Below are 14,440 nucleotides of genomic sequence, written 5' to 3'. Positions count from 1 at the left end.
TCCCCGGGTATTACAGTAACAGGTTCCTCTGGTGCATATATAATACCAATCTGCGTCAGAACAATTCTGGAAGAAATACTTACCCAACTCTCTGCTATCTCAGTAAAAGAACACTATGAATCTCCCTGGTCACTCAATAACAGATCTAAAAGTTGCAATTCTTCAACAAAAAAGCTTCAAAAACAGACTCCAACATGAAACTGCAGAATTGGAATTAATTTGCAAACTGGACACCTTCAGATTAGGCCTGAATAAAGACTGGGAGTGGCTGGGTCATTACAAAACCTAAACCTTATTTCCCCAATACTAATTTCCCCCTATTGTTACTCACACCTGCTTGTCAACTGTCTGAAATGGGCCACTCTCATTACCACTTCAAAAGTTATTTTTCCTCCTGTGGTATCCTGCTGTCAATTGAATTGTCTTGTTAGACTGACCTCACACTTGGTAAGGCAATTCACATCTTTTCATGCATTTATACCTGCTCCTGTATTTTCCACTCCATACATCTGATGAAGTGGGTTCTAGCCCACAAAAGCTTATGCCCAAATAAATTTGGTGATCTCTAAGGTGCCACAAAGACTCCTTGTTGTTTTTGCTGATACAGACTAACACGGCTACCACTCTGAAACCTGTCACTATGATTGTGTGCCCCACAAACCGTAGCTATTTGGGAGGTTCTTTTTGGCTTGTTTTACTACATTAAAAGCAAAGGGTTTTATTATGATCACATGAACAGATGCATGGGTTAAGTGGTACTGGATCACAGGTTTTGTAACTGAATTATGCACAGCTGAAAATAGATGTTTATTTTGATCAGATTGTAAAAGCCAGGACTTCAGCTGTGCAGCTATAATTAGGTTAACAAAATGTTAACTAAAAAGAATAAAATCACCTCTCTCCGTGTAATCTCACCTCAGTAATGAAGCTAACACAATGATCATCATCATGAACATGAACAGTGCACGTCCCCTTGTTTAGCTGTAGTTTACAGTTACAGAAGTAAACTATTGTGCACTACCTAATCCGCTTCGGGTTTAATATAAAAAAAGAAAAAGCCATCTTTGTTTCACAGTTATGATATCGTTAATTTAGATTCTGGTGACCTTACAGAAAGTCAGCAAAAATTTTCCACAGTATTATGAAAAGGCATCTGTTAAACTCAAGGGCAACAGTTGGCACATACCAACAGATTTGATGACCTTCACATGTATCTAATTAGTCTACCCTCTACACACAACCAGTTGCTAATATGAAACTTTTGTCATGTTTAATACATTCAGTCTTTGCTATCAGTTTTAGTGTACTCAATGGGGCAGTCTTGCCAAATTTTCCAGTCCAAGAAAACACAAATTAAACTGAAAGAGTCAAGATTTCTATTGCCAACTACATGTTATTTTATCTTTACTAATGAGTAACAGTGACATCTAGTGTCTGCCTGGTTTAACTATTGGTACCAATGCCAAATTAGAACGGTCATTATTATTAAAACATTTTTATAGCACCGTAAGTTTAAACTGTGCTTTACAGATAAGACATGTTTTCTGCGCTGATCAGTATGTTGTTTATTGGCAACAGAGATTAGCACAAAATTACAGGGACAGATCTTAAAAGTTCAGTGCAATTAAAAATTACAAAAAAAATCTAGAGTCAGAAGGAAGACTATCTATTCTCAACACACAGTACTTTAACACCTGAACCTTAGCACTTTATACTTTACAGCTAAGTGTTTCCATTTAGACAGTTTCACAAAATCTCAGAGACAGGACCAAGTTCAGTGGGAGTTTGATCAGAGTCTTAATCAGCTAATATTCTGCACAGCTTTACCAAAAAGCTATGTGGGGATATACCCCAGTTCTGGTTTACTGTTCAAATGTAGTGGCTTTAAATTTTACACAGCAGAACCTCACTGTGAAACTCATCAGGAAATGATGAACTCTGCAAATCAATACTTAGCACATGTATCGAAAAAGCAGTTTTCATTTTGAAAACTGCAGTTTGGTTTTTATTACTGATCTATTTCATGGTATGCTAGCAAATGCTTTGTTGTATATTTGTTTTAAAAAGGGTGGCTGCAGTATGAGACCTCATGACAGCACAGTTACTAATATTTGCTAAGAAGCTAGCAGAGACCACTCTTTTTCTGAAATGTGTAGATTTGTGAAGTACTCCTGAAATACTTTTAAAATTTCTCATCTATTTTGTCATGTCTCCATTGAATTAATCGCCCCCAAAAAACCTGCAATAAAGAGTTCCTTGTAAAACAGTAACAGTTTATGACATATCGTGAACAAAATCATTTCTGCTGAGAATAGTTTCAAGTGTCTATTTCTGCAGTTGAACTCCTTCAAGGCTGAAGCTGAGCCAAATCCAGCTTGCTTCAGCCTATAAAAACTGGAAAATGAGATCTAAACATCTTTCTAGCCTCTATTGATGTTTATACTGAAGACTCCAGTTCTCAAAATCAACATGTAAACTTTACCATATGCCCCAATATAATAAGTTCACTGCCTAAAATTTGCTGCCTTTTTTAGTTGTATATTACCTACAGAACCCAAGCAGTCCATACTCATGAACAACTTTGACAGTATGTGTTAATCTTAATCCATTCCAGTGTTCCATTTAAAAGAAATATTTTAACACATTACCTGGGGTTACAGTTAGCTGAAAGTAATGGAGCTTGTTTGGATCTGGAAAATACACTTTACATGTACCTGCAAAGGAAAAAAAATTGCAACAAACAATGAATGAAAATCTCCTCTTTCAATCTTCTGGCACCCAAACATACAACCTAGTCAAGTACTCTGCCTTCATTCAGTGAGTAATGCTTTCATTCTGGCGAGCTCATTTGCTGGGATTTTTTTCAGTCCCCTTAGTTCCCCTCCCTAAACAGCTTGGGGTCAATGCAATTCATGTCATCAAATCACCCATATGCTGGTGTTATGATCAGCAGTTATGAAGAAGAAAAGATGTACTAGTAAAGGAAAACAGGCCACATTCTTTTAAAATGCTAATTAGGTCCAATTATAGCATGCAAACAAACTGTTGCCACAGATACGAATCAAACTTTAGAAAGGTGGGACATACGGAACCAGTAGGGTTTCCCTCAAAGCTCTACAGGTGGCAGCTTCGCTATAAACTTTTCTGTCCCAAGCAATTCCTCAACTGAAGGTCAAATGTAGTCTCCTTAAAGGAACGTCAAATGTGAATTGCCATATTGAAATGGACCGATGGTCTATCCAAGTACAGTAATGAGCCTCTGGCAGTGCCATGCAGCTGATGCTTCAAAATAAGTCAAAAAATCCAGAGCAGATTTGGCAAGTTACACAAATATAAACCTTTGGATGGATAACGTTTCCTCCCAACCCCAGACCATGATCAGATTAATGCCCTGAAGCACAAAGACAAATATTAACTTGTAATTTTCACAATCTAGTTTGAGCAACTGCAAATATTCCTCTTCACTTAAAACAGCATTTGAAGGAAAAAAAATCTAATCACTTGTGGAGAGTAAAAAGATTTTCCAAGTAAATGGGGAAGAGATCAATGCCATAAATTGGTACAGATTTATATAAAAGTTGGGTAGCCCTTAGGGTTAAGTACAATTCTGGAATTCTCTAAACACCAGACCAGGCCACATGATGTCTGTCACCCCTAAAACATAGCAATATTCTGTTTTTTCCCCCCGCTATAGAAAGTTTCACATTTTAAAAGCAAGACCTAAATCTCTCAAAGGTATGCTTCCTAAGTCACTTCCTTCACAAATTGGACAAAGACTGCTAATTCACTGTGTTAACCTTAAATTTTTTAATTTTATACTGTCTAAAAACCTCCCCTTGCCACACCATTTGTATCCATAAAGAAAAGCAGCCTCCAAGACTGTAGTGTACTGTAAGTCACTCAGGAGTTGATTGGCATAAGATAGTGTTATAGCAAGGAGAGTCCTAGCATGACAAAGCATGTCTTTTGTGGCATTGAAGGTTAGTAGTTAATATTTCTGAACATCAGGGTTTCTAACTGGGTTACAATAACTTCTGTTACAGCCTATGGTACAACATCATGCTGTTCTGCATTCCACATCACATTAACTAAAAATACTATTCAAACCCACACAGTGTAATAACAGCTGAGCTGTACTGAATAGAATATGCCTCCATGACCCAGCCTTGGTGCCAGCTGGCAGTGATTTTACAGGGACCTCTTGGGTTGGATATCTGCATAATAATTCACCAAAGGGTGGCATGTCAGATCTATACTGAGAGCCAGTAGCCAACTGGTCATCATAATTGTGAAATGTAGGTATGGATAACATTTAAGGAGTTATGTACCTAAACTGAAAATTATGCTCCCAAGGTCTTGGAGTTAAGGCAGGTCACCAGAAATCTGACCATTAGTGTATTGCATGCCTCACACATACATGCCTGTATGCCTATTTGGCTACTGAGACAGATGCAAATGGAGTGATTCCAAAACCTACAAGGGAAGACATCTACAGAAAGAAAAACAGCAAAATGCCCTGCTTATGAAAAAGGATTGGTCTGGTATATCATGGAGCACAAAGATCACACTGAATCCTTCCCTTAGGAGGCCAGCTGACAGAGTGCATGTCTGTGAAAGAAGGGCCACAGCCAGCCTAGCTACAAAGCTCTGCAAAATATTTTTGGTGAGCAATACTTTATCAGACATGAGAGTAACTTGTTAATGAGTCTAAGCTCTAGAATGCACATTATGATTTTATTTTATATGTAACCATTCATTTCCAATACTTCTACTTGCTACTAACTGAATCTCCATACTTTGTTAAATAAACTTAATATGTTTATAGTGAAATCATATTGGTGCTGTAAGTTAAGTGGAGTGATGATCTGAGATGGAACTGATATGCTAGGGAGTACTGTTTCTTGGGAAGCAGTGAACTGGTGAATACTTTAAGTGTCTACTAGAGTAGGGGCTGGACATCCAAGAAGATGCTTGGAGGGCTCAAGGGCTGGAGAATTCCTATCACTAACCTGCAGAATGACATCAAGGCCTGTGACGCCTAGGGAGGAGCGCTTCGTTGCCCATGGCTGGCGGAGTTGGGAAGTTGATCCACAGCAGGCACATACAAGGCTTCCTCAGGTTAAAGGCAGCACACTTAAATAGCAAGGTGCCTAACAACTCTGGGTTCCCTGGGAAGTATCACAGCCTACCAAAATGTGTTATTTCAACTGTCTTAGAGAGCAAATCTGTCTCTGTACCTTGGTCCCACCATGGTGGCACAAACAAACAAAACCATTATGCCTGCCACAGTAACAATTTCAAAGCCATAACAAGTTACCAGACCAACAAGTTCTTCCTCTGGAAACAGTTATCTAAATCATATTCTCTTTATGTGATTTTTTAAAAAATAACGTAAAGGTCAGTGAGTTCAAATTTCAATGACATAGTTTCTTGCACTATTTTGGCCTTAAAAACAGTATTTTTGGGAGACCAAACAAGCTGAAATCCCATTTTGCCTGCATGTACCTTTTAATATAAAAAGTTAATTTAATTTGTTAAACAACATTTCAACATCTAAGACATCATATAGCCTGGCAGGGACTACTTAAATCTGGTGACCACAGAATATCATTTCAGAGTAACTGCAGCCATTTAAATCTTCAAATTCATTTATAAAGCTACACAGTCAGTACGTACAAAGCTAACTCAGCAATACAAGAGCAGCGTGCAAAGATGCCGTGTTTTAATCCCAATGTCTTCTAAAACAGAAGGTACAGACAGCATTTAACCTGTCACCTTAACAGGCCAAATCTCCTTTATTACCATCCAAGTACAAACTTTGCCAAGAGTATTTGGTAGTTTTGTCTATATTCTATTCAAGATGTTATACCATAATCACAGTATCTGAGCACCACAAAGAGTTAGTTACTGTGCTTATGTTCTTGAGACAATACAGGTACAGACTGTTTTAACAATAGTGGGAAGAGGTGTAGAGGAAGAAAAAAGGAGGGAAATAGGATTTCTCAGGGAATTTGTAATGGGATACAGTCCCAGACCAACAATGATCAAAAGTCAATAGCATCTGAAGGCTGTTTGGTGGCTTATGTGGAATGAACAATGGATATGAGCCTGCAGCCTAATGGCACCTTTGTTTGCAAACTACACAAACAGACTAAATAATAAACGGACATGGCAACTAAATTACCTTCTCACCCACAGAGGGAGTTTTTGCTGGTCAGGATGGAGACACATTTGCAAGATGCTATTTGAAAAATCTCCACTGCTGCAGCCCTGACCATACCTATTGTGTGGATTTCATCCTCCAGGCTAGTAACTTACAGTTTTTTAAATTGAGAAATTAAATAGCACTAAGCTCTCTGGAAATGTAGGTACAGTGTTGACGCAAGAGCAATTCTCTAGCACAAAACCACAACTATTCATAGATTCATAGATTTTAAAGGCCAGAAAGGACCACTGTGATAATCTAGTCTGACTTCCTGAATAGCAAAGGCCACAGACCTTCCCCCAAAATAATTTCTACTACATATCTTTTCGAAAAACATCTAATCATGATTTTAAAATGGTCAGTGATGGAGAATCCACTACAAGTCTTGGTAAATTGTTCTAATTGTTAATTACTCTCATAGTTTACAATGTGTAGCTTATTTCCAGTCTGAATTTGCTAGCTTCAACTTCCCTCCAATGGATCATATTACTCTACTAGATTGAAGAGTCCTTTATTAAGTATTTGTTCCCCATAAAGGTACTTATACACTGTAATCAAATCACCCCTTAGCCTTTGCTTTGTTAAGCTAAACAGGTTGAGCTCCTAGATCTATCACTATAAGGCATGTTTTCAAATAATTTTTGTGGTTCTCCTGTGAACCCTATGCAACTTATCAGCATCCTCCCAGAAAAGGACACAATACTCCACCAGCGATCACACCATGCCAGATACCAGGGTAAAATAACCTCACTGTTCCTACTTGAGATTCCTGTTTATGCATCCCAGATTCACATTAGTTTTTTGGGCCACAGCCTCACATTTCAAGCTCATGTTCAGCTCATTATCCAACACTACCCCCAAATCTTTTTCAGATCTATAATCAAGACAGGTTTAAAAAACAAAAAGAATTGCATAACGTTTTATAATATTAAATCGAAGTCAGTTATAATGGACTACCTCAAATTTCTAATTAACATTTCCTCACCACATATTTTAAAACCCCATACACATTTAGAAATTTTAGTTTGGCTGTGCAATTTATTTTGTGGTAAACAAATCTATCTAACATCCACCCATGCATACAAAGATGCATTACTCATCAGATATTACCCAGAGTTACATACATAATGGGGGGGCGGGGAAGCCAAAATATCTGACTCCAGATTGGAATATCCAATGACACTTTGTGATATAAATAGCCATTTTATAGGTATTTATTTGAAACCTAATTATGTTTAAGTTGAGTAAACACAGTAGTATATAATAATATTTCTACTATATACACAATGCACAAAAACACAGATAGGTTCCTTTATAAAATTAAGCAAACAGCCAAATGTGTATTATGCAAAGATATCACCATAGATATCTGCACTAACTTAGCTTTTGACTTCAAGAAATAATGCATCCAAAAAGCTGAAATTGCAGCAAAGCACAACAAAGAATATAAATATTTTATTTACATGCATGTACGTGTTCATTATTAATCAGCTTATGAAGTGTCTCCATGCAAAAAAAAAAAGTATTTTTATTAATAAAGTTGAACATACTCTTGCACAATAAAAAATACTTCTATACTTAGGTAAAACTGAACAAAACAGTGCAAATGTGAGATACTGAAATATCAGCATTAATTTACCTTCTCTTTTTCAATTACCTTCCCCTCTTGCATGTTCTCACATTCCCTAGTGGCCAGCACCAACTTTTGCCCCTCCTCCTTTCTCCTCCCACCCAGCCATCAGAAGGCAATTCTTTTTAGTAGTAGTTTCTTACACTGAGAAGACTGAATTTGAGGGTAAGGAGTTGCTCCAGATTCAGAAAGGTTACAAGAGAGAAAGTAACAAGTCAGGGACTTAAGCAGCACCACTCAGATGCTTTGTCTACATGAAAGGTATTTTTTAAAAAGCTTCTCTCATTTAGAAAAATGTCAAACTAGCTTTGTCTACACTACAGTTTATCTGCCAATATAACTGGAAACAGAGTTCAGTGCTCTGCTTTTGACTATGGTTTCTGAAATGGAGCTGAACACAGTTTTTCTTGCAAGCACAGACAAGGACAATAGTGTCCAGCAATGGTTCAGTGTACCCATTGCCAGTACCCATTCTACGCAATAAATATAAGCCTTTAGAAACTTGCCTCATCATCCTGTGCTAAAACAGCTTTTTGTTTCACTCCAAGACAGCACATTCCTCTTATGCTAATACAGAATAATAGAGATACTCAAGGGGTCCAAATGATGACTGCTGTGAGAACAGCAACTTTGAATTTCCAAGATTCTATGCACTTAAAATCCCAACCAAAACTCAGCAAGAGTAATTTTTCCACATTTAATACATGACTATCTGCTTTACAGGTACTAGTTTTCATAGGAGCACCTACCACTCCTTGCTCCTGTAAGAACACAAATGCTGGTCTCACCTCTCAGGATTTTTAAGTAGTGTTCCTAATGTTCTAATCTAGTGATTGTGTCAAGTGACAGCAGCCTGAAAGGGATGAATTACAACTATTTAATCGGTTTTACAGAAAGTTAACGGTTAACTCTTCTTTATCCTTTAATTCAGTATCGCTCTTATCTTGGAAATTATAGGGAGAGAAGGGAGGAGGTACCTCCCTCCATTCAGATAACAGAAAACCTTTAATCCCTGGAATATTATTGGAGAAGGGAATTTTATTTCCCCAAATCTAGAGCAGTATAAATTAAAAATAGTTACCAAGGGAGGCTAATAATTGCTTTGTGATAACTTAACCCCTAGAAGAGATATATACATTGCCAACCCAGTGAATGCTTAAAAAGGATGTCACAGTGCTCAAAATTATCAATCAGAAAACAAGCAAGCAGTCTCCATGCTCTTTATTCTTTTTCTTAAAATGCATAATATTGAACACCATACTTACAAGGTAAATTAACTTCAAGTTCTGCAACCTCTGTTAAAAAGAAAAGAAAGATTACTGTTAACGCTGGCTTCATGTTGCATGTGAAAATAAAAAGGTCTGAATGGACAGATGTGCTCAGTTTAAACAAACTTTTTTACTGCTTTAAAGGTATCATTTACTGTATTCAAGGCACCTCCTCTTCAAATCCCTCCTTAACCGCACTTCTTCTGGAAATTCTTTTTATATGTTCATCACCAAGTTCAACTTTTCCTCATACCCCTTGGACAGATGCTTATGGCAAGGGCTGAGAGACCAGGCCTTTTTAAGACAGGGTGTGTCTGGGGAAGAATGTCTTTGGGAGCATAGAGCTCCACAGTCAGGGTTCATAGGACCCACTAGTGGGGGAGTTTTAAGTTATTACCAAAAAGTAAACATATCTTATTGTGTTTAAGCCTAACAGTTGAGGAAAACACATTACTAGCAGCAAAAAAAAAAAAAAAAAAAAAAAAAAAAAAAAAAAGTCATGTCATTCTACTGGCTTGCAGTTAAATGATAATTTTTAGGCCATTTTTAAGGAGCTCTTAACCTACCAGACCAACCTTGCTCTCAAACCTATCTCCTCGGTGTATTTCATCAGTATACAATGCTTGGCATAAAAATGCATAGCTACAAAAACATATGCGCAGCAAACCTCACTGTCCATAAAATAAAAATACATGTCACATCAGTGATGGGAAAACCCCAAATATTCAGAGATTGGATAATCGCTCTAAGTGTTAGATACTTATTTGACATTTTGAAGGCTTCCACATTAAGCCCTACCCTCCCCTGGATCCAGGAATGACATGGTATATGCTACTAGCAGGTAAAATCATGGTTTTTACCGCCCGAGGAAAAACTAGTTACTCCAAGTTTAAGACATTTTCTATTTTAAAAACTCCGTTTCATTAAGACACATAACATTACACTGAGTTTTAATTACATATTTAAATTGTGGTTACATAAGACAGTAGGTTCGTAGTTTAATTTAGGCTTGTACAAATAAAAACTAAAACTGCAGTGGGCATAACACTAATAAATATATACATATATATACGGTAATTATAATACGGAATGTCAGTATAGATTTTGGTTTGGTATTTTCCTCCAGGAAGTTATACCTCTTGACTCATAGTTCAGTTTTCAGTATTATATAAACAAAAGTTGAAAACATCGGATTCATTGAAAATGACAATAATGCAGAGTTGTAGGCTTGAAGTATTAAGCAATCAGAAGCATGCACAATTACAGATTACCAGTCCAGATCCATTTGACCATGCAGCATTCTGCAGCAGACGACCAACTTTGATGTAGCTGACAGACTGAGCCTATTCCTGACTTTTGAACAGAGGCATCCAAAGTTTGAAAAGATTTGTTCTGTGCTTGCTGAACTTTTTGGACACTGGTGCAATCATTTTTCCCCAGTTTAACCTGGGTTTAACCCTATACTTACCAGTGTCCATCCCAAACTACTTTTCCTCCCCAGGAAACGGCCAAACCTGCCTAGATCCTCTCTAACTTGTATTCTTAGGGGAAGCCTCGTAGCCTGATACTGCATTAGGTGTGACTGAAACCAGCCACTTAAACCTCCTCCCTCAACAGCTTCCTATGTTTATCCCCTTGTCACATTCTAGGGTGTAAACACCACCTGCCCTGCAACCTTGGGTGCCTCACAACGCTTTGCTGTTGTACCTCCCAACCAGGGCTGCTCCCAACCAGCGAACAGTATGCAGGTTACACCCCGAGTGCCTATGTAGAGCTGCAGCCCTGGTCCAGCCACTGTGAACCCAGCAGCCTGTCAGCAACACACCAGTCATACTCTGGCTTCCACCAGCCTAGGTTACCACTTGCAGAGTGACCCCAACACACTACTAGTCCCAAATTTTCCCAAAAATGTGTGTCCTGCACTGTCCAACCCTCTCTTGGGCTGTTCAGATATTAGAGGTCCGTTGGACCTAATATGTCAACATTCAACAGTTTTCTGCTTTAACTGGAGTTAGCAAACAGTTCAGTTTAAGGATTACTGGATTATTTTAGACTAAAAACAAAATACGTTTATGTAACTACAAAGAGAGGTTTTGAGTGAGTACAAGCATAAGGTATTACAACCAGAAATGGTTACAAGAGAAATAAAGATAAAACTCTTTTTAGGAGCTAAAATTTTACAAGTGGGACTTGGTTCGAGGCAAAATCCTTACCACATGTTCCCAGCAATAGGGCTGACCAAATTCCCATGTCAGGATCTCCCCCAGAATCAAAGGACTGGTTCCTTTGTCGTCTTTATATGGGAGAGGGAGAGAGAGAGAGAGGATACATACACAGGGAGAGATGCCTTTGGGTGTTTTTGCCCCTCACTTTTATAGTCCAGTCACCCTTTACAGTGGCTTCTTCTGAGGATTACCCCCAAAGCAAAATTTATTCAAACAGAAAAGGCGACGACAGAATCCAACAGTCAAGGTGCCCCCATGCTCTTTCTTCTCCCCTGTGTATGCTGAAATGCAGATTTGCCTTGTCTCCTGCCACTTCCACCTCTTGCTGTCTCAAGGACCTTGTTTACTATTTATATGTAAAATGAGGTCAACACACATTCCTTTATTTAAGATAGACTTGTTTAACAACTTTGCCTAGTCACAGTTTGAACATGTGCTATCACCACCACACAGGGAGCATTCATAACTTTACATATAATGTTGCTACATACAGTACATTTCACCATGATATCATTGACCAGCAAGTTATTAGTTTTCTAACGATACCTCACAAGGCACAGTTTGTACAAAGATTATTACAACAGTCTAGCATGTGAATACAGGGATCCTTCGGTCACACCCCTTTCCTAAGTTTCCCCCTTCCAGTTCCTTTTTCCTTTTGCACCTTCTCTTCGCTTTGTTTGTTGTGGCCCCTATGCTCTGCCCTCACCCAACACAGATGTCCCTTGTCATCTTCTCCATCAAACCATTTTCCCCCCAAAGCTGCTGCCATGTTGTCTGCTGCCTTGCTGGTGGAAGCCAGCAGTAGGAGGAGTGAAGAACACCCCAGGAAGAGGCAGACAGGCCAATGACTGTATTTTGTGCAGCAATCTCTGTTGGTCAGATGGAAAAAAAGTACAGCAAGTTTTTCACCCTTCCATCCCACCCACTCTGTATAAAGCCAAAGTCCCAGCACAGTTGCCTCGTTTTCAATTTTATTTATATTTACTCCTTCCCACAAGATTTCTGGTTTTTCAGCAAATCTTTTAAATATTAAAAATATATATTTTTAAAAAAATAAATCAATGTTTTTTTCATTTCATCCAGGAAAGGCAATAAAACAGACTAATTATAGCAGCTTCATTTTCTGACTCACTCACTAACTAGCACAATAGTTATATATTTGTCTGTCAACAATGCAGGAAAGATGTTTAAATCCAAACCCAAATATATAATTTTCATTTTTAGATTTCACAAAAATATTTCTATTGGCTTAAACTTTTAGAAACTTTTTAGTTCAGAATCTAAATTGATCTGATAGTGGCTCTAAGGAAAAGTAAGTTTTGTGACATTTAAGGGCTATTTCCAGCACATGTGGGCTTTACTACAATTAATATTAAAATTGGGCTTTTCACCCTCCATTTTCTGTAAGGTATTTTCTCTCATTTCATGGCAGAAATTATTCTCAGAGTAGAGCTTTGAGAGTTTAATATTTATCAGTCGTTAGACCAAATTCATCCTTGTAACTCTTTAGATACTGGGAACTGGATTAGATTAATGTGTTTTCACAGTATAATGAAAACAGATCCTTAAACTACACCATTTAAATTGTGAACTGATGCAATCCTAAAACTCTACTAGGGGTTCTTCTGTGGACAAAATTCTTAGGACTTCTAGTTATGATCATTGCTGTGTTGCTGTAGCTGTGTTGGTCCCAGGATATTAGAGAGACAAGGTGGACGAGATACTATCTTTTTATTGGACCAACATCTGTTGATGAGAGACAAGATTTCAAGTCACACCATGCTCTTCGGGTCTTCTACTTCAGGTCAAAGACCTGAAGAAGAGCTCTGTGTGGCTCAAAAGCTTGTCTCTTTCACCAACAGAAGTTGGCCCAATAAAAGATAGCATCTCACCCACCTTGTCTCTCTAGTCATGTTCAGGCATTTATTATGGGTTTATGAACGAGTAAGCCTCCCACAACCCAGAAGTCTCTCTCCCTGCTATGTAAGAGGGCTTTTATTTTTCTTTAAGACTTCACAGGAAAGGCACAGGGAAGTATACATTACACTTTAGTATGGAGATAATTACATTTCTGAACACAATACAATGCAAATGCAGTCTTACAAAAGTCATATGTCGCAGCTGGTGATTACTTTTGGATGATTTGATTATTCTGTAATCATAATCCTGATTTTATGGGTATCAATGAGACCATAGCTATTTACTAAGAATTACTTTGTGGAAAGAACCAGACACTGAGTTTACAGGAAAGAAGGAACAGGAGAATCCCAACGGCAACTGCATTCTTCAAAGGTATGTGCTGTGAGGTGGGACAAGACCAGTGTTTCCTCTAATTTTTTCCATCCACGTGCGGAATAAATTTTGTTATGTGCACCGAGGTATGTGCAGATGTGTTCCACCAGTAGAAACAAAAACCTAGATATAATATATATTTTTTAAAAGTTACCATAGGGATAATTACTCCAGCCGGGACAGGTTAGGCATTTTAGAACTCACTACTCAAATAGTTAAATTTAAGTGTAAGAGAAATAAAAATTATGAAATGCATAGACAAGTCAAAATACTAAAATAACACACTTTGAAAGAATAAAATTACACAGACTATATGTGCATTGCAGGAAGTACCAAGAAGTAACAACAATAATACAAGTATGCGTTGGGGAGTGAGAGAGAGAGACACACACAGACAGACAGAGAGAGACAGACACAGTGTGTGTGTTGGCTGCTGGGGAAGTTTCTCAGAGATGCCGTGCGCTGTCTCTTTAAGGACTCACTGAAAGCTCTCCTGAGCCCTGTCTCCCCTCCCCTGCTCTGCAGAGATGCGGACCGGGGAGAGAAAGACAGACAGACAGAGAGTGCTGGCTGCTGGGGAAATCTCAGAGAACCTGAGCTGTCTCTTTAAGAAAGGCACTCACTCCCTGCCTGGAGGCTGGAGTCCTTCAGACCTCAGCAGCTCCAAGTCCTGAGCCAGGCTGTCCCCTCTCCCTTGCTCTGCAGAGATGGGGTACAGTGGCAGGAGAAGAGGGACACCCTGACATCAGCGCAACCCCTACCCCCGCTCTGCACAGCCAGCAGGAGGGTCCCGGGAGCAGCTGCAGAAGCAACGTGG

The 14,440-nt window shown here is 38.5% G+C and overlaps 1 protein-coding gene across 4 annotated transcripts in view; it reads right to left on the bottom strand.

Annotated features, from left to right (window-relative positions):
* UBE2F (ubiquitin conjugating enzyme E2 F (putative)) overlaps positions 1-14,440 on the bottom strand; it is a 127,845-nt gene that overhangs the window by 94,096 nt on the left and 19,309 nt on the right. For 2 of the 4 annotated variants that reach the window (XM_043524947.1, XM_037912004.2), the window contains exons 3-4: positions 9,101-9,130; positions 2,649-2,714 (exon numbers count right to left, since the gene is read on the bottom strand). In XM_043524947.1, the coding sequence (XP_043380882.1) occupies positions 2,649-2,714; positions 9,101-9,130 (96 nt within the window). The remainder of the gene's footprint in view (positions 1-2,648; positions 2,715-9,100; positions 9,131-14,440) is intronic. The other 2 variants (XM_037912005.1, XM_043524946.1) reach the window with 2 other exon arrangements.

This window comes from Chelonia mydas, chromosome 11 (genome assembly GCF_015237465.2).
Source record: "Chelonia mydas isolate rCheMyd1 chromosome 11, rCheMyd1.pri.v2, whole genome shotgun sequence".
In the NCBI taxonomy this organism is placed as follows: Eukaryota; Metazoa; Chordata; order Testudines; family Cheloniidae; genus Chelonia; species Chelonia mydas.
This window is presented reverse-complemented; position numbering and strand designations above follow the sequence as displayed.